The sequence below is a fragment of the Parathielavia appendiculata genome, assembly GCF_033297405.1.
Source record: "Parathielavia appendiculata strain CBS 731.68 unplaced genomic scaffold N657scaffold_2, whole genome shotgun sequence".
Taxonomy (NCBI): domain Eukaryota; kingdom Fungi; phylum Ascomycota; class Sordariomycetes; order Sordariales; family Chaetomiaceae; genus Parathielavia; species Parathielavia appendiculata.
The window spans coordinates 2,056,392-2,078,737 of record NW_026944221.1 but is presented as its reverse complement, the minus strand read 5'-3'; the positions used below and the strand labels follow the sequence as shown (position 1 = coordinate 2,078,737).

General features: G+C 55.1%; 12 protein-coding genes across 12 annotated transcripts; 5 read left to right on the top strand and 7 right to left on the bottom strand.

Moving 5' to 3' along the window:
• Positions 1-243: 243 nt before the first annotated feature.
• N657DRAFT_208944 (uncharacterized protein) lies at positions 244-762 on the bottom strand. Its single transcript, XM_062786238.1, has one exon. The coding sequence runs from the start codon at positions 630-632 to the stop codon at positions 318-320; it is 315 nt and encodes a 104-aa protein (XP_062651172.1). The 5' UTR covers positions 633-762; the 3' UTR covers positions 244-317.
• A 148-nt stretch (positions 763-910) lies between these two features.
• N657DRAFT_641385 (uncharacterized protein) lies at positions 911-1,615 on the bottom strand. Its single transcript, XM_062792134.1, has 2 exons — positions 1,565-1,615; positions 911-1,510 (listed from the first exon to the last, which is right to left on the bottom strand). Exon 2 carries the CDS (start codon positions 1,307-1,309, stop codon positions 1,136-1,138), a length of 174 nt encoding a protein of 57 aa, XP_062651171.1. The 5' UTR covers positions 1,310-1,510; positions 1,565-1,615; the 3' UTR covers positions 911-1,135.
• A 220-nt stretch (positions 1,616-1,835) lies between these two features.
• On the top strand, positions 1,836-2,616 carry N657DRAFT_687675 (uncharacterized protein; the record flags this gene model as incomplete). The annotated part of the gene is made up of 2 exons (XM_062796897.1): positions 1,836-1,951; positions 2,034-2,616. 2 exons carry the CDS (start codon positions 1,836-1,838, stop codon positions 2,614-2,616), a joined length of 699 nt encoding a protein of 232 aa, XP_062651170.1.
• Positions 2,617-2,840: 224 nt separating this feature from the next.
• On the bottom strand, positions 2,841-4,342 carry N657DRAFT_641383 (uncharacterized protein). The gene is made up of 3 exons (XM_062792133.1): positions 3,983-4,342; positions 3,697-3,917; positions 2,841-3,634 (listed from the first exon to the last, which is right to left on the bottom strand). Exons 1-3 carry the CDS (start codon positions 4,145-4,147, stop codon positions 3,106-3,108), a joined length of 915 nt encoding a protein of 304 aa, XP_062651169.1. The 5' UTR covers positions 4,148-4,342; the 3' UTR covers positions 2,841-3,105.
• Positions 4,343-5,240: 898 nt separating this feature from the next.
• Positions 5,241-5,886, bottom strand: N657DRAFT_631221 (uncharacterized protein; the record flags this gene model as incomplete). The annotated part of the gene is made up of 2 exons (XM_062791041.1): positions 5,241-5,671; positions 5,790-5,886. The coding sequence occupies 2 exons, from the start codon at positions 5,884-5,886 to the stop codon at positions 5,241-5,243; spliced, it is 528 nt and encodes a 175-aa protein (XP_062651168.1).
• Positions 5,887-6,218: 332 nt separating this feature from the next.
• N657DRAFT_631220 (uncharacterized protein) lies at positions 6,219-7,080 on the bottom strand (the record flags this gene model as incomplete). Its single annotated transcript, XM_062791040.1, has 2 exons — positions 6,219-6,785; positions 6,919-7,080. The coding sequence occupies 2 exons, from the start codon at positions 7,078-7,080 to the stop codon at positions 6,219-6,221; spliced, it is 729 nt and encodes a 242-aa protein (XP_062651167.1).
• A 2,673-nt stretch (positions 7,081-9,753) lies between these two features.
• Positions 9,754-10,762, top strand: N657DRAFT_208844 (uncharacterized protein). Its single transcript, XM_062786234.1, has one exon. The coding sequence runs from the start codon at positions 9,910-9,912 to the stop codon at positions 10,420-10,422; it is 513 nt and encodes a 170-aa protein (XP_062651166.1). The 5' UTR covers positions 9,754-9,909; the 3' UTR covers positions 10,423-10,762.
• Positions 10,763-11,010: 248 nt separating this feature from the next.
• N657DRAFT_653625 (glutathione peroxidase) lies at positions 11,011-11,584 on the bottom strand (the record flags this gene model as incomplete). The annotated part of the gene is made up of 2 exons (XM_062794432.1): positions 11,011-11,474; positions 11,542-11,584. The coding sequence occupies 2 exons, from the start codon at positions 11,582-11,584 to the stop codon at positions 11,011-11,013; spliced, it is 507 nt and encodes a 168-aa protein (XP_062651165.1).
• Positions 11,585-12,389: 805 nt separating this feature from the next.
• On the top strand, positions 12,390-14,172 carry N657DRAFT_208879 (FAD dependent oxidoreductase). The gene is made up of 3 exons (XM_062786235.1): positions 12,390-12,632; positions 12,704-13,648; positions 13,718-14,172. The coding sequence occupies exons 1-3, from the start codon at positions 12,596-12,598 to the stop codon at positions 14,065-14,067; spliced, it is 1,332 nt and encodes a 443-aa protein (XP_062651164.1). The 5' UTR covers positions 12,390-12,595; the 3' UTR covers positions 14,068-14,172.
• A 785-nt stretch (positions 14,173-14,957) lies between these two features.
• N657DRAFT_631216 (aldolase) lies at positions 14,958-15,941 on the bottom strand (the record flags this gene model as incomplete). Its single annotated transcript, XM_062791039.1, has 1 exon — positions 14,958-15,941. The coding sequence occupies one exon, from the start codon at positions 15,939-15,941 to the stop codon at positions 14,958-14,960; it is 984 nt and encodes a 327-aa protein (XP_062651163.1).
• Positions 15,942-18,244: 2,303 nt separating this feature from the next.
• On the top strand, positions 18,245-19,608 carry N657DRAFT_653622 (NAD(P)-binding protein; the record flags this gene model as incomplete). Its single annotated transcript, XM_062794431.1, has 3 exons — positions 18,245-18,268; positions 18,321-18,483; positions 18,545-19,608. 3 exons carry the CDS (start codon positions 18,245-18,247, stop codon positions 19,606-19,608), a joined length of 1,251 nt encoding a protein of 416 aa, XP_062651162.1.
• A 161-nt stretch (positions 19,609-19,769) lies between these two features.
• On the top strand, positions 19,770-21,191 carry N657DRAFT_678006 (uncharacterized protein; the record flags this gene model as incomplete). Its single annotated transcript, XM_062796031.1, has 4 exons — positions 19,770-19,867; positions 20,090-20,398; positions 20,452-20,782; positions 20,889-21,191. 4 exons carry the CDS (start codon positions 19,770-19,772, stop codon positions 21,189-21,191), a joined length of 1,041 nt encoding a protein of 346 aa, XP_062651161.1.
• Between the last annotated feature and the right edge of the window lie 1,155 nt (positions 21,192-22,346).

Here is a 22,346-nt window from a genome sequence, read left to right as displayed (position 1 = left end):
ATACCCTGGATGGTTTATGAGACGGCGCATGAATTTTAGCAAAGAGCGAGGTGATCTACATTTCTCGTCAACCCTAGCAGATAGTCCGACCGTGGTCCTTCGTCGGGGCGAACAGAAAACAGCCCCAGGTCATGGTCTATCACGCATCTGCAATCTTTTCGCCCAGTGACTGTGTCTTTAGACCAAGAGGACGGAAGCAGCCCACCATCACTGCGATGGGCAGCAGTTTGACAACCGAGTGAGACCATGCCGGCCGGCTCCAATGTTTTTGGTCTGCCATGTCACGGATGTACCTGCCAGGTACCGAACAACCAGCATCACACTGACTGTACCTTATTTACCACACATGCCTTCGAGCGATCGGAGAGTCTAGCCTGGGAGGGGAAGGCTCGTGGGGGAAGAGAGCTGGGCATGCGCACCCCTGGATTCTTGCCATTTCCCGCAGCATGACGAACTTCCCGAAATGTCACTTCCGATATCTCCTCCCCTACCTGGGCGAGCTGGGCAAACAGACCCTGGGAGACAGAGCTGGTATCTCCAGAATGTACTTGTACCGGGCGTTGGCTTTGCAAACGTTGTTCCAACGCGACCCAACCCAGGGCGAAAGGCAAAAAGCCACTGCCGTCATACATACTCCCTATCGATTCGATTGGCAGCGTGCTTTGACTACGAACGGGAATGATATTCTAGACAGCTTCTAGAAGGTGGTGTTTTCCAAGGCAGTGCATGCATGTCACACACCAACTTAAGTACAGCAAATTCGAGCTTGTTGGCCCCCCTCCTTTTCCCACTTTTCGCCATCTCTGAACTTGGAAAGCAGCTACGGAAAGGATGGGCGGCTGAGTAGTTGAGCCATTGGGGAACACTGGGATAGCGGTTGAGGGGATGTTGTCAGATGCAAATGCAAAGAAAGTGTTGCCGCGGTGAGGACTGCCCGCTGCCTATCTGAGTTTGTTCGCGTACATGAGCCGATGATACCTGGACTAAGCTCAGGAAGGAAGGAAAGTACCGTGTAGAATGCGGTGCTGGACGAGCAAAAACGCGGGGTCTGATGGCATCCCTTGTCTTGGGGAGGAAAAAGGAGGTTTGCGTCGGCTTCGGCTCTGGCGTATCTTGCGCGGAACGAATCCAATCATTATATTGCTGCACCGCCTGAGATGGATGGTGCCGAGAGCGTCGGGGACAGCGTCGATTCTGATGCATCTGGGCGGCGTTCAGGCCTAACGTTAGAGATGGAGTATCTATGGTGAAGATGTCGGTGCATCCCCCTTTTTGGAGGAGCCGACTGAGGTGTCTTGGACTTGATCATGAGATTTGATCTGACCCTGTCAGGTCACAGTCGAGACCAGCGTTGCCTCATCACAACGGTAGTATGCCATGCCTTGAGCAAATGTTTGGCCGCAGCACACACCAGGTGACCTTCTCGAGATCGACTGATTGTCAAGGGCGCCGTCTACACCATCGAACTCAGGCTCTGACATCAAAGCCTGGGACTGGCGATAGCCTCAAGCTCATGCGAGAGGTTAGCCTAAATGGGAATAGACATCTGTCCAAGAGCGAATACCTTATGGTCTGATCAGTTGCATGGACAGTTCGAGGGTTTTGCTAATCGTCGTGGGGCCGGAGGAAGCGATTAGCAACTGCCTGGGTGGGTGGATTGCCAAGGGGACAGCTGGGCTGCAGGGCCGGTCCACAGTTCGATAGGCATTGAGCCCCACCAATCTTTGGCTTATCGGGCTTTTGGCTGGGAAATTTTAAGAATTGCAGTTCACCACGTTCCGAGGCCGTCGACGAACCAAGCACAGCAAGACACCCCCAGCCCCCTACCGGACACAATGGGTCGCGAATTACAGAAGCGCAAGCGGCGCTCGTCGCGGGCAAAAGTCACCATGCCCAACCGGCGCAAGAAGGCGCTGAACCCGCTGGGCAACGGCATAATCGCCAAGAACTGGTTGGTCTCTCTCCCCTTCCATCTCCTTTTCCCTACCCCCTTGGGACACCCCGTCACTAACCACGGTCACCACCCGAACCAGGAACAAGAAAGAGACTCTCTCCCAGAACTATACCCGCTTTGGCCTGGTCGCCAAGCTCGGCAAGACAACAGGCGGCACGGCGCCATCCAACAAGTCGACCATCCCGACGAACGGCTCCGACCCGCTCGCCGTCCACTCTGCCGACCAAGGCCTCCTGCAGGTCCGCGAGGTAAAAGTCGAGCGCGACGCCTCGGGCCGCATCACTCGCGTCCTGCGCGACACGAACCCGCTCAACGACCCGCTGAACGACCTAGACTCGGACTCGGAGGCACAGCAACAGCAGAAGGCAGAGCAGGAAAAACAGCGGCGGTACGAGGAGTGGGCCGGCTTTCACGGGGAAGAGGAAAGCAAGGACGGCGACAGGCCCGAGGTGCTGCGGGCGCTGGAGCGCGAGGCGAGTCGGCCGACCGAGAAGACGGTGCGGCACCAGAGCGAGCGCGAGGTTGAGTGGCTGCGGCAATTGGTGGAGAGACACGGGGACGACACGGCGGCTATGGCGAGGGATATGAAGCTCAATCCGATGCAGCAGACCGCGGCCGATATCAGGAAGCGGCTGAAGAAAGCTGGGCTGTTGGCTACGTGAACTGTTGGGAATGGGGCGTTAAGACCGTCCGTGTTTGGGGACCGCTAATCCCTGCGGGAGTCTGGGTCTCGAGGAGATATGCCATTGAGCAAAACTTCCCATGGCCCGCGGATCAGGGTTCTGTAGCAGAGCGTTGCATTAATTGTCATTACCGGCGTCTGGCGTTGCTCGAGTGGTAGAGGTAAACAGGTGGATTTTTGCAAACAGGACACGCAATCTCAGGGGCAGATCTCGAAATGGGTTGGAAATACGAACTAAAAATTGCCATGTCCATGGTATCTCTTTAATATACCCTCTATGACGCCGGCAACACCAAAACTAAACCAGATCAATGCTATCCAGATACATCCCAAACCAAGCGATGAAGCCAAAATGCACAACCATTAACCCAAGCACATAGCGATTGCCGTTTAGCTTACATAATGCGTGCCGTCCTCTGCCCGGACCCCTATTCATTCGCTGCCCAATTGGCCAAGCCGGGTCCTATCATCATAACCGCTCGATCCGATCATAGTTGGCATGAGGAAACCTCGCATCATCAAATTCGTCAGTCGCCGTCGGCTTCGCATACCCGGATCCCGCAGCAGACACCCTCCCAGAGTGATAATCGGCGTCATTGTCGAACGGGTTGGCCTCCTGCTGCCGAAAGGGGTTGTCATGGTAGCTGCTAACTGTGCTGGCGGCGCCGACCTGGCTGCCACCCGCGGGGCCGTATGGGTCTGAGTAATCCGAGCGTGCGCCGCCGACCTGGCTGCCGACCGTGGGCCCGTACGGGTCTGAGTAATCGGAGTGCGCGCCGGCGTAGTGTGGACCGCTGTGCGGGTCGTCGTGATCATGTTCGGAGAGGTTGACGGGGGCGTATGCCTCTTCGTCGTGCGGCGCCATCGAGAAGGCGGCCTTGTCCGGGTCAATGTTCTGGTCCTTGAGCTGGGCGCGGTCGTATCCCGGTAGCCGGTGGTTCCATTGGTAGTATTTCAAGGTCCATATGCTGAGGAACGTCGTTGCGCAGAAGAACAGGCTGTTGAAAGTGCTATTAGCGAGTTTTGCATGTGTAAGGATATGGGTTGCCCGTGAACGTACAAGACGAAAACCCCAAGCCCGACAATGGCCTTGCTCATGCCGCAGGCGTTGCCGCAGAGGTTGGACGTGTTGTAGGCGGCCTGGGTGGAGAAGGCCGAGAGCCAGATGACGGTGAAGCACGCGTCGACTGCCAGCATGGCGTATGGTTGGGCGATCTTTCGGGTGCGTGGGAACCGCGGGGCCATCATCAGGTAGATCCACGCCGGCACTGATAGGAAGACCTGGAAGCAGTCGAGTCAGCGCTGATGTTTGCTACAACGGGAGGGCATCAAAATGTGCTCCATACCACTCCGAAGGTCCAACCATTGTTGCCCACAATTTTTGACTTGGAATCTCGGAAGACGGCAATCTCGATACACCATAGGATGAAGGCAAAGAGAATTTGAAGGGAATGGAAAATCAACTTGAACGTTGGAATCCGTTCGGGATCGAGTTCGAGGTCCTCCCACATTCTGCTGGACTGCTTCGTGCGAGAATCTCGTCTCTCCTAAAAATGGGAAGTTGGCGGACCGTCAATGTTGACTTCGTGGTTGGCAACGCTGAACGTGAGAAGCGACACTGTAGACTTGAAGCGCAAACAAACGCACGACACCGTAGCAGTAGCGAGAGTCTATCGGTGAGGAATCACTACCAGGAAATCGAAAAGGGGCGAAACAAAAGAGACGTATGGTTCAGATCCGAGGGTGGTCCAGCTTAAGTTTGACAAGCAGAAAACTGGGATCGCAACAACACAGCCGCCCGCTGCTTGCCCAGGCGACGCCAGTCCTGTTCTTGGCAAGGGTTGCGCAGAGTGCCGAGCCACAGCCATGACGCTGATTCCAGAAGCCACACATATCCCAGTCAAAAGTGAGCCAATGGCGTGAGGTTAGATCTGCTCTACGTGGTGGGTCTCTGCAGCGATGCGGTGGGGCAGGGCAAAGGTCATCCTCAAACCTTCCTGACCGATCAGTCAGGCGAGTTGGCGATGTTGCGAAGTAACCAGGCACGCAATATTTTGAGAAGTACGGAGTATCTGGCGCTCTGCGACGATGCGAGCGAGGTCATTCTTCGACGTGCCTTCGGTAACAGAAGCCAAAGCGGATGCGGCGACAAGCCACAAAAGAAGTGCAAATTTCGGGCCCAGCCGGGCGGCTTCTCCAACTACCGGACCGGATGCGACATGACTGCCGTCGGCGAGTCTGCTACCTTTTGGTGGCCTGAGATGAATTGCCAAAGTTCTGTCATTCAAAAGTTTACTGCGTTACTAAGTGGTCCAACAGGTTGTCAGCGAAGTTCTCCCGGGTTGCTTTCGATTGCTGCCCTGGCAACGACGAGCAGCTGACGAGGCATCACATGCATCCGGGATCAAAAATAGCAACATCAGCCCGGGCGCCGCCGTGGATCCCGGCTTGGCACTCCGACAGCCTCGCCCGGTTTTACCAGAAAACGAGTCCGACCCCCGGAATCGGCTAGCATCGCGGAATTGTCTTCGGTGCCGCCTTCTTGAACGGCCCGGGTTCTGGACTGTGGCAACCGCGACTCTTTCCTTTTTTTCCAAAGCGACACTATGGCATCACTTCTGGCCAGGTCTTCAAGTAATCTGCCAGAGGCTTCATCACGCCCTCGTACACCGGCTCGCGAAACCGGACGTCGCTGAAATTGGGCCGCGGACCGAACGAGCAATCCCGGCACCTCCTGACCGCATCCGACACGTTCGCCCCGCTTTCTCCGAGAACCTTCTTCGCCCACCGCCGTGCTGTGTAAATGTCGGTTTGGTCGTTGGGCAGGTTATCACTGCCGTAGTACTCCTTTCGAAACTGACAGTCTTCGATATTGTGCCCAAGGATCAGCTCAAGGACCATGACTTCCACGGTGAAGAGGCAAGCCCGGGTATGCTCTTCGTTTGGAGAGCTGTTTCCGCAGCTCAGGAATCTGTTGTCATCGTTGCTGCTAGTGTCGTTGTCGGGCACAACGCCTGCGTGCCGAGTTGCAGGAACTGGAGGCGGTAAGAAGTGAAAACTTCGAGAGAATAGGGGCGAGGTGCTACGAAGGGATCCGACTCTGCGTCTACCAGAAAGTAAAAATCTGTTTTGGCCCATCGCTCTGGGAGCCACACGGGGACGTGTGAGCCTGGAGTAGCACCGAGGCAACGTGCGTCGCCATTTCAAATCGGTGTTGCCGTGGGATGTCAACCGCGGCGCGCTGGTACATTGCGATGAGTTCAGGGAGCAGGACTAGTATCACTCCTCCAGGGTCTTTAGACAGTTTTTTTGAGCCGGACACAGCGGTCCATACTCCCTTCAAGAACACCCCACTGGTGTTCCTCGTGGGCCAGAGAGAAGCAGAGGCCGGCTATCAGATTGGGTTGGAGGATTGCTGTGCCTCAGTGCCTAGAGGGTTGGTTGGTGGACCCACGGAACTTGCAGACACAGATGCATCAAATTTCACGTTCTTGTTTGAAGCAAGGGTGGTTTGGGTGCTCTTTCGTCCTGATAATGCCTTCAGCGAGGAGCGCATCGACCGAAACGTCAGGGGTGTGGTGTTCATGTTCTCGCCGCGGCATTTTGCTGGAAGGAAGTCTCCTGGATACCGGCAAGTACGGCTGATTGCTGGGTGTTGGTAAGGTCTGCACACGCTGCTGGGACTGCCTCTGTTGGCGCAACCTGGACGTGGTGCCACGATGGTGTAAGACTGCTCGGGCTGCCGCTCAAGATGAACACCACGTCCAAGTTGCCCGAGATAGCTTCGGCGTCGAGGTTCAGGTGAGCTTGGTGGTCTGCGGGCTGACAGCCGCGACTGCATCTCCACTGCCGCTTGAACGCATCGTTCACGCCCCAAGCGTGTTGGCGGATCTTCTCGAATAGCCCGACTGGCTCAGACGACTTACGCTTGTCGGCGATGGGGATGATGCGCTCACTGTAGCCAAGGATCTCTTGCTGTTGGTTACAGACCGCCAATTTGTCCACCTTTCTATGTTTGCCCTTGGAGAAAATAATCCGCAGACGTTTGAAGTGCCACTGCCAGGGCATCTGCTGCGGTGTGCCCACCCAGGAGACCTGCCCTTGGGTCAGCAGATCATTGTGAGAATAGCAGTCTCTCGCCGCCAAATGCTGGACAGGCAGTAGTAGAAGGAAGAAGACGGAGTTTAACAGAGCGACCATGCAATCAACTGTTGAACACGAATGTCGAAGGTGCCACGAACGAACAGACAGAAGGGGTTCCGGCTGGAAGCTGAGCGCGTACATACCTTTCCATCTCGATCGGAAGCAACTTCTCCAATTCACATATGGTTTCCTGCATTCTGCCAAGGATGCGGATATGTCTGTCGAATTCGCTCCCGAGCCTCCCCTTCAAGGTCCACATAGTGTCTTGAACCAGTCTGTGGCGATCGGCTTTTTGGGTCATGATGAGATCGATCAGGCGAATTATGTTCTCATGGTACCGCATAATCTAATGCCTGATGTCGTCGTCGAAGGCGATGAAATGGGTGCGAAAGTTCCACCACCACTCTCCCAGAGGCTCGAAGGCCTCCTGGTAGCGTTCGAGGCACTTTAGCAGGATGGGAAAGCCCCCAAGTACAATGCCGGCAATCTCAAAGCCAGACGTTGCGGGTCCTTGTGTGAGTGATATGTGAAAGAAACAGCGAGAAGTACCTGAAAATACTGAAATTGAGCACTCATGACGAAGGAGGAGGATTTGAGACAGTTCAAATGGAGTACCGTGCCTTACCACCTCTCTTCGGGCCGTCGGTACAGTCTGTGATATTCCTCCTTTGATTCCTTCAGACTCGCTCTCAACTTGAACATCTTATTTTTCAGCCCTTCGGGCTGTCTTTTAAGTTATTCGCTGATATTCTGATTTCATAGACTTGTCGTTTGCAACCTCCCAGCTTTCGAGTTGCATTTCGGTTCCTCCATCTCAATAACTAACAAGACTACTGTCCGCCTCCTCGGGTTGTTTGATCTAAAATTCCTCGGCACATGTGTTCTGATTTGTGTCCTGTCATGAAAATGTTCCTCAATTGTTTGAGCTCTTGGCTCCTGAGTCAACATGGGAGATCGGGAGATTTCCGAAACCGCCAAACTCCGTCAGGCATAAACCTCACGGTCGCCGCATCAAAGAACACCTCGAACGGTTTGGGTGGAAAGTGAGGCCCTGCGCGTACGAAACGTCGAGCAACTGCGAGACCGTTTTGCGCAATGTGCCGGGCAGTCTCGGAGCACTGCGGCCGAGCACCACGCCTCTCTCGCTTGACCATCGCCTTCGAGACAGTGCAGTCGTCAGGGATGCCGTACTCAAGTTGCTTTGACGACATCCTCGAGTCACCCCAGTCAGCGACCGACAATGCGACTGGATATCGCCGCAACAGAACAGCAGAGTCATTGACTTGGAGTCAATAGACCTCTCCGAGTTCGATTTATCATCAAGCGATTCCGACTCTTATTACGACGAGGCGATGCTGTCGAAAGGGCCAACGGAGGCGACGTCTGAGATTGAGGAACTCATGCTAGCCATCCGGTCCGGCATCGGCAACCTGTCCAGAACTTCCATCTTCATCCGAAGACATGCCCCAGAGGACAAGCGACAACGAGCATCGGCGGCAAAGCCCTTTGATACACGCGCCGATGTTATGTATGTCGGAGACCGGTAAGTTACCCTTCGACGGCCGCGGAAAACGAGGCACTAGTGGTTCGTCCGGGTGAGGCGAATGCGAGGCGTCGCCTATCCTTCAAGTACTGCCGAGACATGACGAGCGACTGTCCAAGTTGACCGCGGAATGAAACAACAACGCTCAGAGACAGTCTCAGCTTGGCCAAGTCCTTGGTTTTGAGATCAACCCTCCTGCAGAACGGGCCCTTTCCCGGCAAAACGAACCGAGTCCAAGCCTGCTCGCGGATACCAAACAACAGATTTTAAAGCTAACGAGCTTGAAACTATGCAATTGGCCTAGCTGCTTGAGGAACAATCAGCCCGTTTGACGGTGTTGTTTGCTGCAACAATTGCAGAGCCGTCCGATGCCGAGCTTGGCTTCCCACCCACCGTCCCAAGCTGAACGGAACTCGGTGTTTCTATGTCCGTACTGTTTCACAGCCCAGTCCTTTGAGGGCAAGGACAAGGAGCAACAATCGAGGTTAGTACCTTGGTTATTGATCTCGCAAGAAAGAAACCGGAGATTCGCTTGACATGTGCCTGTACAAACTTGTAGAACTCACGTGGTGCACGACCCCGAACCGTACCTTTGTACCTTTCCTGGGTGCGGTTTCGAAACATACCAGTCGCAGCACGCCTGGTTTGAGCACGAGCTCCTCGTACACCGAAGCGTCTGGGCTCGTTACAAGTGCTCGGACAGCTTCAAGTCTCCGGCGGGTTAGGACACGATATCACAGTACATCACCGCACAGATCTAGGGGAAAGTCAGACGGCAGCTGTAATCGAGTCGTCAAAGAGATTCCCCAGCTCGATTCAGCCAAGCAAATGCCCATTCTGCGATGGCACATGGGCGTCGGCGGAGCCGGATGCACGAACCGCTCACGACGAAGCCATTGTTGTGGTTAGGTTTGATCAATTCCGGAAACACTCTCCAGCAGATCGCCCTCTCCTCACTGCCACGCCAAAATAAAGAACTTGAAACGGGTCCGAACAGTGTCGCGCCAGTCCTTTGACCAGGACTCCATGGAGTCAATGTCTCAAGGGTATAAGTGGGAGCGCAATGACTTCGGCCGCCGCGGGTGGAACCTCGTCTTCAGGAAAGAGCCATCTGGACTGCTCTCGCATCCTTCCTGGACCTCTATACTTCAGCGATACAGCAACACCGAGATGATCTCTTGGGCGATCTGTTCGCTACCGAGCGTCTCAAGAGCGTCGGAGACGACTGGAGCATTGTCTACAAACCACAGCAATGGCGGTGCGTGCTGGAAGTGAAATTGGTCCATACTATGCCACAAGGCATGCCCGCTCTCAATGTCCGATTCAGCCTCGATGGAAAGTACATTGCGATTGCCTCTTAAGGTTTAGTCAATGTTTCCAAAGTCGACACTGGAGCACTACCTTACTATACGTTGATGCTTCCGAATGAAGGGTATCCGGACTCGGCCGTTTACACGGTATGTTCCAGTCCAGATGGCAACCGGCTGGTGTCTGGCGATAGCGCGAACGGGTGATTGTAAGTGATACTTTTCCTAGGTAACTTGATAGCTGAAGGATGTAGCCACTAATGGTCTATCTAGAACCGGAATGTCGAAAATGAGTCGGTTCTCTGACCCTTCGAAGGCCACACCGACGAAGTGTATGCAGTGTGTTGGGCTCAGGAAGGAGAAAACTATTGTGACCAGCAGCACCGACGCCACCATCAGGGTGCGGGATGCAGAGACTGCCACTCGCGTCTACACTCTGTCGACAAGCTCGGGGGCGAAATCTGTTGCAATCTCATACGAGCATTCTGTTCTAGTCGGCGGATGCGCTGACGGGCAAGTCAGATTATGGGATCTAATGACTGGCAATCAGTTCCCGTATCAAACTGGCAAGGACGGCCACTCCGGCGGTATTTTTGCTGTTGATATTCCACACAACACGAAACCGAAGAGTGATCGTTCCACTCAGGTTATCACTGCAAGCGTTGACAAGACGATCAAGCTCTGGACTTCATCAGCGAATTTCCTGGTGTGTATCAGGGCATGGACAAGCCACAGGGTACTAAGGTCCATTGCTCAGTCCCTAACCGTCCGTCCGAAATGCGGCGTCAGCTAACGCTAACGAACGCCAAGAAATTGTAAATCGGGGCTGCTTTATTGGCACATCAGCGCGTGCCGATATCCATCTCGGGGTCCGAAGATGGATGTTTGGCTTTCGGAACCCGAGCTCGGAAGAGGCACAAGCAGTGGTGCGGCCTGTTAGTCCCTCCAACGAGAACTCTGTCTTCGCCATTTCTGCTGCTCCAGGACCAGGTACCAGCCACATTCTTGCTACGGCCCACGGTGATGGAGTAGTCCGTCTCTCGAACGTTTCGATTGACTAGCCCTGCTTTTCGCAAAATTTTGACCAGACAAGAGTAAGGTACTCATGAAGAGGTATCAGCGTGATTGTCTGGTACGTTTGTGGTCGAAGGCAGTCAGGCGATTATCTGGTTGACTACTGTTCGCTTTGAGATGTCGAAAGTGGCTTCGAGTGTTGTGGACGGTGTTCAACACCCGTCTTTCCTGCTGCCTAACCGAGAATTAAAAACACGCACCAGCTATCTAATCACGTCCGGCATAGCTGTCATATATTAGTTTTAAGATTGGTAAAGCCGGGTAGACCAAACCCAGTCCACCAATGACCATCAGAAGCACGTTTGCTTCACTTGGCCAACTCCTTTAGGATTATCGGCTCGAGAGACTGCGGCGCTTTGCTCGGAAACCAGCGACCCTTCACTTTGCCATCCTTCCCAATCAAGAACTTCTCAAAATTCCACAGTACCGTTGGGAACGCTCCCCACAGACGAGGCCTCTCGGCTTTGAGCCACTTGAAAACCGGGTCGGCATTGTCACCGTTGACGTCGACCTTGGCCATGATGGGAAATGTGACGCCGTAGTTGATCTGGCAAAACTGTTGGATGTCGTCATTGGAACCCGGCTCCTGGTTGCCGAACTGGTTGCAGGGGAAGCCGAGGATGATAAAGTCATCTGGGTGCTTCTCGTGGATGGTCTTCCACAGCTTCTCAAGGCCGGCGTACTGCGGGGTGAAGCCGCACTTGGATGCGGTATTGACGACCAGGACGACCTTGCCCTTGTAGTCGGAGAGAGGCACCTCTTTTCCTCTTTCTACGCATGGGTTAGTAGGTGGCGTGATTGCAGGATGACATGGTGAGACGGGGTAACTGTCACCTACTGTCGAGAGCCTTGAAGTCGTAGAAGGTTGTTGCAGAGGCCATGACGGTGATTTGTCTAGCAAGTAGGGACTGTCGTTTGGAGGAGATATGTGACAAAGTCAACAGCCGGGGACAGGACCAATGTGATAGCCAGATTGTTGTGGCAAATCGTGCTGTGGATGGAATGGTGCGTGAAAGCCGTGCGGTTGAATGATAGGAGGCAAGCATGGAGTTTGGTCGAACGTGGGCGACGGCTGCATTTAAGAGGAGTGCAACAGAAGGAAGGCTCAAGCTTCTGATGCAGAACCCAAAACTGAGTTCGAACTGCCGAGGCTTTCTATTGGCCAGTTCCTCCGATCCATGTGATGCTCGCAAGATCCAGTTCAGACAACTAGCACTCGTTGATCTGGTGGTCTTGAAACACTGGATACCTTATTCTACACGTGTACGTATTAACGGGCCCAAGTCACGTCTCGGGCCATTCCAGATGTTCGCGCCCCGACAAGACCGCCAGTTCGAGACACCTTGCCAGGTTCGTGATCGAGAAAGGATACGGCAGGCGCATGCGCCAAGAAGGCCGACGGCCGCAGCAGGGACGTTTTGGCGAGACCCACCGGTCTGTCGCAAATATTTGACTGTCTGTCGGATGCAACAGGTATACGAGACATGGCTTATGTAGAGCTTACTCCAGGCACTTCATCTCATCATATGGAAGGGAATCTGCTGTTCTCCAATGTCGACATTGAGTTCTTTTTGGAGACTTCCGTCGGGAGTACGGATAGTATCCGTACATTACGCCGCCACGTGGATGCCCCGCTTTCAAGCCGAAGCTCGGACCACCAGTATGACGGCGCCGAGACCCGTCCCTGATCCCGAGTCAGTCCACCCACTGGCAACCAACTGCCGGAATACAATGGTTACATTATCTTGAGGTGAAGAGCCGAGATCTCAAGCAAACTTCCAGAACCTTACTGCGATATAGCACAGCTGACAGTAGCGAATCTGTTGTGGTAAACCACTCATCTGCATTGACCTGCCACTGCTTTGTGGGCAAGCATTCGCGCGGTCGCAAGCATGGATGCGCAGCAGAAGAGGAACATCGTCATCGTTGGTCCGTCAAGCGAACGCCCAACCCTCCAACCTGTCAGGTACAGAGAGCTGATGCAGTTCTTTCAAACACAGGCGGCGGCATCATCGGATGCACCACGGCTTACTACCTCACACGCCACCCCAAGTTCAACCCCGCCTTGCACACCGTCACCCTCCTCGAAGCCACCTCCATTGCCTCGGGCGCATCTGGCAAAGCCGGCGGACTGCTCGCCCTATGGGCCTATCCCACCTGCCTCGTGTCCCTATCATACCGCTTACACAGCCAACTGGCTGCAGAACACAACGGGGCAGAACGATGGGGTTATCGACGCCTGGGATGCGGTAGTCTGGCCGCCACAGTCAGCGCGCACGACATCAAAGGCAGGACATACAAACCGCCGTTACCGCCGATGGAGAACGGCGCTCATGGCGAACTCCCCATACAAAGTACCGTTCCGGATGAAAGGACCAAGGATTGGGAGAAGCTTCCCAAGCAAGACGACATGGCAGCTGGCCTGCTGCAAAACTCACCCTTGCCAGCCGACCTGGACTGGCTTGACGGCAGATTGATCCAGGGCTACGAAGAGATGGGCTCACCGGGGGCAACGGAGACAGCCCAAGTTCATCCATTTCACTTTACTAACGCGCTTGCCGATTTGGCAAAAGAAAAGGGGGTTGACATCAGACTACGAGCCAAAGTGACCAAGATAAATGACGCCAATACGCATGGCATACACAGTGTGGAGTACGAGGATCGCAACACAGGGGAGAGGCACACCATCGACGACGTGACCGACGTCGTCGTGGCCGCAGGGCCGTGGACCGGGAAACTACTCCCCCGGACCAGAGTAGAAGGCTTGCGCGCTCACAGCGTTGTCTTTGAAGCCGACGTCAGCCCCTATGCCGTCTTTACCGATATCGAACTACCGGCAGACTACGTCCCGGAACACCGCGCCAGCCAGGGTCAGAAAAGACGGCATAAGGGGAACGTCGACCCGGAAATTTACGCCCGACCGTTCGGGGAGGTGTACGCTTGCGGTACGCTTCCTCCCTTCTCCATCCAAGTGAGCGCTCTTTCTTTAGGCAAACTAACAATGTGAAACCAAGGCGAACCCGACAAATCCATTCCACTCCCAGCCACTGCCGACGAGGTATCTGTCGACGAATCCCAATGCGACGACCTAATAGCCTACATCAGCACCATCTCCCCCACCCTCGCCAAGGCGCCCGTCAAGGCCCGCCAGGCCTGCTATCTGCCGCAGCACATCCGCTTCGGGGAGCAGAGGGGTCCGCTGATCGGACCGACATCCGTCCCCGGGCTGTGGGTTGCCGCGGGGCACACGTGCTGGGGGATACAAAACGGACCGGGGACAGGCTATCTCATGGCAGGCATGATTTTTGGGGATAAGCCGGATGACGAGGTGGGAAAGTTGGATCCGAGGAAGTTCAAGGTTTGAGGCGAGGGTGGTTTTTATATATACTACGTTCAGACAATGTTACCTTACCTTTTATAGGCGTTCAAGAAGAATGGTAGCTCAGAACATACCTCTAGCGGGTAACTCTCCGGCGTTGCTAGAGGCAAGCTTCTATCGAACCACATCGTGGTCACGGGTCGATCTTTCTCCAGCCAAACATCTTTGCGATAGGATGACGTGGTTGACAACCACTAGGAACTTCCCAACAACGTCCCGCACAAGCCGGAGGAATGTATGTGCCCTTCGTTGTCTTTGTGTGGACTGCAAACTGTGTTGACGAAGTCATCTGGAATACCAATCCCAAGACCGATAACCGGGAGCGAAACATGGTTGGTGGAATTTGACATGCTGCGTGTCAAAAGGACATGAGCGTCAGCACAACCTCACTCCCTTTTGCTCTCCAGTGTGTAGGCAAAAGAGTGCCGCGGTTGTGGGTAAGAAGGATAGGTCAAAGCAAAGAGAAACGACAACGAAAGATGCTCTTAGTACATACTTCATTCGTCAAGTGACCCCATCACTGGGTACCAATCTGATCCCTTGGCTGCCTTTCACCACCTTTGCTCACGAATAGTGATTGCCCCATTTGCCCCTTTAAAAAAAAGTCACTTTGCCATTAAGAAATGCCTGAGATATACCGAGAGTTATACCACAATGCCATTTACGAAGTCCGATGCATTAGCCCGATTTAACAACCCATGTCTCGAGTCTCCCACTCCCTTCCGCCTTGCATGCAGCTGCATACCATACCCCTGACTACCACTTATGCAAGGCTGGTTAGTTGACATTAGGCGGCTCATGCTCCTTTTCGCTCATCAATCAGAGAAGCACTATGCATAATCATCCACAAACCTCAACACTTTCTCCCCCCCGCCCTATAACGATTTCTCAATCTCCATCACCTCCCGCACCCCCTCCTCAATAGCCGCCACCTTGGCCTTGTCCAGCCTCTTCAGCGGGCGCCGCGGGTGACCGCCGTAGCCAAAGTAGCTCTGGATGGCCTGCTTAGTACCCGCGATCGCCGCCTTGGTCAGCACCCAGTCGCCCTTGGACAGCGTCTTTTGCAGCGCGATGGCCTCCTCCTTCTTGCCCTCGGCGTACAGGTTCCAAACCCGCACACACACCTTGGGCATGACGTTGGCGCCGCCGGCGATGATGCCGCTGCCGCCGCTGGCCAGCGTCTGCACGGTGAAGTCGCATATGCCGCCGAAGGCCATGTAGCCCGACCCTTCGGACCAGGGGGTCTTGGCGTCGGTGGCGAGGGCCACGCGCGTCAGCTTGCCCGTGTTGCCGCACGTGAATTTGGTGCCGACGATGTTGGGGTGGGCAGCAAGGCGGATCAGCAGGTCCGAATCCATGTCGATGCCCGCGACGGCGCCCGGGTAGTTGTACAGGATCAGCGGGAGCGGGCTCTCGTCGGCCACGGCGATGAAGTAGTCGTGGACGGCCTGCTCGTCCATGAGGAAGCGGAAGTAGGATGGTGGTAGGAGCAGGGCGTAGTCGGCGCCAACGTCTTTGGCGAGCTTGCACAGCTCAATGGTGCCCCGGACGCTGCCCTCGGTGGCGCCGATGATGATGGGTGTCTCGGTGAAGCCCGCCGCATCAAGGGCCTCTCGTGTTGCTTGGGTGACCGCCAGCTTCTCTTCTCGTGTGCAGTGGACGGCCTCTCCGTTTGACCCCATGGTGACGAGGCCTACGAGCCCGTCCCTGACAAGGCGCTCGGCATGCTTCTTGATGGTCGGGATGTCGAGGTCTTCTGTCTCGGGGTCGAAGAAAGTCATGGTCGGCGCGTAGATGCCGCATGGGAGCGGCCGCCGGGTGGTCCGGCTGCCATTGGTGGTGCCGTTGGGAACTGTCATGATGGTCTTGGGAGGAGAGACACGGAAGGAGGGAAGCCCGGGATAGAAGAGACACGGGGAGGCAGTAATACAATGAAGATGACGGGCACGTGGAGGAGGATAATAAGAATGCAGGACGGAAAGGGAAGGGAGAGGGGAGGTGGAAAGGCGACTGCTTATGAAGGAAACTGGGGGTCTGAAGGCGAACAAGCGTTCCATGACCTAACTGGAAGCTCAGCAAACACTGGTGGGGTTTGGGCTTGCGGATGATATGTCGGTGTCGCCTGCGAGCGGCCCGAAGCAGTCACTTGATGGACTAAGGCAGGTAACCAGGGGGGTGGTACATGGCGGTCTCCTCTGCGGGCCCCTTTCAGGCGAAACTCGGCGGAAAGGCCCAGGACCGGCCTGAAAATCTGGGGAAGAAGACAACTCGAGGCCAGACCGGGACGAGGGTCATCACTGGAGGCACGCGGGATGGTGGGCTCGGCAAGTATTGTGACTTCGCTGGCTCCCTATATATCCGGAGTAATATCGCGATCGATTGGATAAACAAATAACGCACCGATATACCGCTGACAACCACGGCATGGACGGACGTCGATGTCCGGGAGAACGGCAGAAAGCCTTCTCGGGTACAGGTAATCAAGTAGAACCTCAAGCCCGGCAACCAGGTCTGACCCAGGGAAGAGGAACCAGAACCTTGGGACAGAAAATCTCCTTGGATTCGGGCCCCGGATAAGAATTTTTGTCGCCTGGAGAAGCGGGAGCCAGGGGCTCGGCGCCAGTCGAACTGATCTGCGGTGATTGAGAGCAAGTTCCAGCCCTGATTGGCTCGGACTTCGATTTCTGTGTGAGGTTTCGCATTGGCTCGCCGTGTAATGGTTGGGACAACCTGAACAATGTAGGCCTCGAAGACAGGAAACCGCACATGAGTACATTAGCCCGTCTACTCCCGAAGCCCATTTGCAGCCACCGGCATCGAGGCATGGGTGGCAGTCCAGAAATTGGGTGGTGACGTTTTGCGTCAACTGCTCGAGGAGCGGGATGGCGGCAGAATGGCGGGGTAGTGCGGCTTGAACAAAGGCGGCAGGCGGTAGGCGAGCAATTCGATGGGATTGGGCAATTTACCCCACATGACACACTTGATGCCGGCAATCACCCGCTGTCGGCGAAGGGTCATCTCGAGGTTACACACGACTTCACTTGGTCGGGTTGACGTCAAGGCGATTGGTGAGTTTGAGGCGTACATGTTATTCACAGACTTGGAGCCAGGACGGCCATCGAGTTTAAGCCGATCAACGTCGTCGATGGCGGTGTCTGGGAAGGATTGATGAACGGGATTCTCCGCGCTCATTCTGTTCAGGATGGATCTCGAAGACAAACTCGGGTGATGTTCTCGAGACAAGCGACAAGCCGGATGGACCTCGTGGGGCTTGGTGGCTTCGGAGAATTGATTTCCCTCCAATCGCGTCGAGTGCTAGCAAACGACCTGGTTCTCTTGCCAAGTGCAACCATCAGACTCCCCGTCTGAAGTCATTGGAGTCGGCGGGCTCATCTTGCAGATCGGTGAGCTCGTGGCTGCACGTCAACGGAAATGATAGAAAAATTCCTCTGTGTGAGCATGACAGAGGCAATTTAGCCTGTGCGAGGCTGAAGTTTTACTGTAGCAACGGCCCAAGAAGCGCTCGGTTGAGATGCTCCCGGGGCTGGAACAGCTGCAGCGAGCGGCTGTCCGGGGTTCCATGCTGAGGGTTCAATTGCGGGGAAGCGACGTGGGGGCGGGTCAAAAAGTTAGTGGATCCCGCCTTGGCTTCTCCAATCCCCCGCAGTCCACCAGTGGGAAGGGCAGTCCTGCTCTGCACCTCTCTCGAAATTCATCAACTCGCAGCCCAACACACGGCCCGGCTTGAGCTTGATGGAGGCCGTGGTTGTGGATGCGGCGTTCCTCTTGGAACCGTCGAAACACTGAAACATTCCACAAATGAAAGCACCGAGCAAAATCCGATTTCATGGTTGCCCCTGACCGATGTATGTTCAGCGGTGTTTCACATCGCAAAAGCCCCAAATCGGCCCCTCTTTTCCATCTGCCTTGTACCCCTCACCTCCGTGAATTCTTCCGGGACGGTCCAGCAAGCGGTTCCTGGTGAGACTCGGGCAAGGGAGCAGCAGCGGCAGCTGAGCCCGCTCGGTCCTAGCAATGGATTGGCATCCGGCCGTGACTCGTGCTTGCAATAATTGAGCCAGATCCCCCCCTCCGGCTTCACTCTCAACTTGCATCCCTCAGCAACATCCCTCAACCTCAAAAGGTCATCTTCACAGTCACAATGCAGCCTCTCAACGTGTTGATGGTAAGTTCCAAAGTCCATATCTAACTAAGAGTCTCCGCTGATAGCGAGAAAGGTCGGTACCGGCGAGTACACCACCGGCTTCGTCGGTGGTGGCGCTTCTGGTTCGGACAAGAAGGTCGGAGTCGTGGGATTGACGCTGTTCGATCTCAGGCGGAGAGGCAAGGTGGGCAAGCTTGGTATGGTTGGTGTCAACGGGACGAAATTCCCGGCGATTCGTAAGCTACATACCTTGAGCGCATTTGCTGTGTTGATTCCGACGCTGACGTGCTTGCGCAGGGGAACACCTCCATAAAAACATCACACTGGCCTACAACAACTTGGACACGTCGTTCCAATCATACCCGGCCGATGATGCCAAAGACCCCGAGTCGTACAAGGCAGCCATTGACGCGCTCTCGCCCGGCGATGCCATCACTATCTTCACGCCCGACACTACACATTATCCCATCGCCCTCTATGCCATCGAGCGGGGGATCCATGTGATGATCACCAAGCCAGCCGTGAAACTCCTCGAACACCACGTTGCTCTGCTCGAAGCGGCCGAGAAGCGTGGTGTCTACGTCTATATCGAGCACCACAAGCGTTTTGACCCCGCCTACTGGGATGCGAAGGCTCGGGCCAAGAACCTGGGAGACTTCAACTACTTCTACTCGTACATGTCTCAGCCCAAGTCCCAGCTCGAGACTTTCAAGGCGTGGGCCGGCGTCGACTCGGACATCTCGTACTACCTTAACAGCCACCATGTTGACATTTGCGACTCGATGGTGTCACAGTTGGGCTACGTCCCCGTCAAGGTGTCGGCGTCGGCGTCCAAGGGCGTCGCGACCGGCCTCGGATGCAACGAAGCGACCGAGGATACCATTTCGCTGCTGGTGCACTGGGAGAAGAAGGACGACCCGTCCAAGCGGGCGACCGGCGTGTACACTGCCTCATGGACCGCCCCGCAGCGGGCTGGCGTGCACTCCAACCAGTATTTCCACTACCTCGCCAGAGACGGTGAGATCAATATCAACCAGGCCAAGCGCGGCTATGAGGTGGCTGAGGATGCTGCGGGCCAGCTGATGTGGTACAACCCCTTCTACATGCGGTACGCTCCGGACGAGGATGGCAACTTCAACGGCCAGAGCGGCTACGGCTACGTCTCGTTCGAGAAGTTCGTCGACGGGTGCCGGGCTGTCAACGCCGGGGAGCTGAAGCCGGCGGACCTGGACGCCAAGGGTCTCCCGACGCTCAGGAACACTATTGCAACAACCGCCATCCTCCACGCTGGGAGGAGGAGCATTGATGAGGGCAGGGAAATCCGGATTGAGTCCAAGGACGGTGTCTGGAAGCTGGTCTAAGCTGCTTCTTTCTGAAGCATTGTATCTCTTCAGTCAATTCATAATCAGGCTTTCTCAAGGGCGTACGATATCACCCCCTTTCCTGTCTCCCGAGAAACGTTCTCTGAACCGAACATATCCTCTGGACCGAACATGTCCTCTGAACCGAACAAGCCTTGACAATGAGAAAGGCCCAATGTCTGCGCCATCACCTGACCCCGCACATTTCGAGGCATTCAAAGGCGGCTGAGCAATTGCACGGCATGCTTGGCGAGGTTTTGTAAGATGATACCTCTTTTTTCCCGGAGTCGAACTCAAATGAGCTGAACGCGTAGGGAACTAACACCAACCTTCCCCTTTCTCCTGAGTCTGTTGCTTGTTTGACACTCAGATCTGTTGGAGCTCAATACCGTACAATGGCCGAGGTACGGCACCGTTGTGGGAATCATTCGTTAGGCATTCAAGTCACAGAGGGCCTAGTCAAACACTACACAGCATACAGGGACCAAGCATCGGACACAGCCCATACCGTGAAGCGGCTGACTAATCTCTTGAGCACGCTTGAGATATTGCTCAAGCGGTTATCTGAACACAAGTTCCGGCCAAATGAGGGATCCTCGCTGGAGGCAATCGAGCGGCGCGTCGACGACTGCGAGGAGCTCATTCTCGAGCTTCAACATGAAATGGTGAAATGCACCCAGGCACCTTCTCCCGGAATCGTTTCCGGGATCGTTTCCGGATTCAAGTGCGGGAGTAACCGAGCGCTCAGCGACAGGGCCGAGTCGAACGGGCGCCCCAAACCGCCGGGATCGTGGCTGTCGCTCGTGCAACGGGTTGTCGACTGACTTACCCCTTCCGTCAAAGCAATCTGCAGAAGCTCGATGAGAACATCGACGAGCTCAGTTCCCGTCTTTCGCTTGCCCTTCAGGTCCTGCAGCAACAAGACTTTGGAAGCGCTCAGGATGAGCTACAAGATACCAAGGCGCTGCTCGAGCTCATGAGGGCCGACCAGGTCTCGCCCGAGATTAGGATCTGGCTGCAGGCGCCAGATGCCTCGATTAACTACAATGAGTCCTGCAAGAAGAAACACCCTGGCACCGGACTCTGGTTCATCAGAGGACCCTATTTCAACACATGGCTACGAACGGCCAGGTCGTTCTCGTGGATTCATGGGTTCGCCGGCTGCGGCAAGTCGGTGCTTTCCTCAGCCATCATCCAGCACACCTTGCACCAACGACGGTTGAATTCTTGCACTGGCATTGCATGCTTCCACTTCACATTCAAACGATACTTCGAAGCAGGACTCATCGACAATGCTCCGTGTCTTGATCCTGCAGTTTGTGTCCCAACTCAAGCATCAGGAGACTACCTTCTCGCGACTTCACCCGGATTACCGAGGTGCTACCCCTCCGGACCATGCGCTCATGGATTACCTCCGCCAGCTGGTCGCCAAGTTTAACGATGTCTACATGGTGTTGGATGCCTTGGACGAGAGCCCTCGGCATAAGCATCGGGAAGACCTGCTACAGACCCTGGAGAAAATGCGGCGCTGGCGAGAGCCCGGGCTGCATCTTCTGGTCAGCCGGGACAAGCAGGACATTTGAGAGTCTCTCGACCTTCAGTCTGACCAAAGCTGTGCCGATGAGAAGCGCCTTGGTCGATGCTGACATCGCATCCTTTGTCTCCGGCCAGCTGAAGGACAACCGCAGACTCCAAAAATGGGAGAAATGCCACGATCAGATTGAGCGAGCGCTGACAGAAGGTGCAAAGGGCGTGTACGTTTTTTTTCTGATGTCTCTAGTAGCTTGTTGGAGCTGACGTTGTCTGACACCAGGTTTCGCTGGGTCGAATGCCAGCTTACCGCGCTGGAAGGATGTCCAGGACGCGACTTGATGCGCTGCTCAGGTCACTGCCACGCTCCTTGGACAAAACCTACGAACGAATGCTGTCCAACATTGCGGAGGAATCAGCAGATGACGCCAGACGGATATTGACCCTTCTGTGCACGACAAAGTAACAGTCGAGGAGCTCATTGACGGAATCGCCGTGGAACTCGGAGACAGTCCAAGGCTAAACGAAGACAGTAGGCTGGCGGGCGAGGACGACATTCGCCGAATATGTCCAGGCTTCATTGAAGTGGGCATGGAACCGGAGGACAAGAAAAACACAGTGCGCATCGCGCACTACTCGGTGCAGGAATTCCTAGAAATGGACCGAATCCTGACTGGCATCGCGGCAAGGTTCAGCGTGAGACGCCCAGAAGCTCATAGGAAAGTTGCATCGAGAAACCCCTCGTCAAATATGTGGCAAGAAACTGGTCAGATCATTACCGCGAAGGAAGTGGGTGGGAAGCTCGTTGCCTCTACATCTGGCCAACCCACTTTTCCGCTGCAACCAGATTGCGTTTGTCAGTTGGGTGAACATGCGATGGTTGGTCAGTGAACACTACAATATCGGAGCTCAAACACTGCCGTCGTTCTATTCTGCGGCACAATTTAGACTTGACGACGTTGTACGCCTGATGGATGACAAGCCCGATTTACGACAAGATTATGGCTACGAATCACTCCTGGCAGCTTCAGCGGCCGTTGGCTATTTCAGTACCGTGAAGCTGCTCCCAACATCAACTTCTCGGCACAGGCAGGCACTGCTCCCTATTTTGCTGCAGGCAATGGACACCTCCAAGTGGTTGAAACCCTCTTTGACCGCGAAGCCGATGTAGACGCCTAGGACTATCGCGGTATGCGTTCCGTACACAT

Coding starts and splice junctions, on each gene's coding strand:
- N657DRAFT_208844 (XM_062786234.1), top strand. CDS start 9,910: ATGTCGAAAATGAGTCGGTTCTCTGACCCTTCGAAGGCCACACCGACG.
- N657DRAFT_641385 (XM_062792134.1), bottom strand. CDS start 1,309: ATGATCAAGTCCAAGACACCTCAGTCGGCTCCTCCAAAAAGGGGGATG.
- N657DRAFT_208879 (XM_062786235.1), top strand. CDS start 12,596: ATGGATGCGCAGCAGAAGAGGAACATCGTCATCGTTG. Junction 12,633..12,703: donor GAGGAACATCGTCATCGTTG/GTCCGTCAAGCG, acceptor TTTCAAACACAG/GCGGCGGCATCATCGGATGC. Junction 13,649..13,717: donor CGGGGAGGTGTACGCTTGCG/GTACGCTTCCTC, acceptor TGTGAAACCAAG/GCGAACCCGACAAATCCATT.
- N657DRAFT_641383 (XM_062792133.1), bottom strand. CDS start 4,147: ATGTGGGAGGACCTCGAACTCGATCCCGAACGGATTCCAACGTTCAAG. Junction 3,918..3,982: donor ATGGTTGGACCTTCGGAGTG/GTATGGAGCACA, acceptor GACTGCTTCCAG/GTCTTCCTATCAGTGCCGGC. Junction 3,635..3,696: donor GGGCTTGGGGTTTTCGTCTT/GTACGTTCACGG, acceptor CACTTTCAACAG/CCTGTTCTTCTGCGCAACGA.
- N657DRAFT_208944 (XM_062786238.1), bottom strand. CDS start 632: ATGTATGACGGCAGTGGCTTTTTGCCTTTCGCCCTGGGTTGGGTCGCG.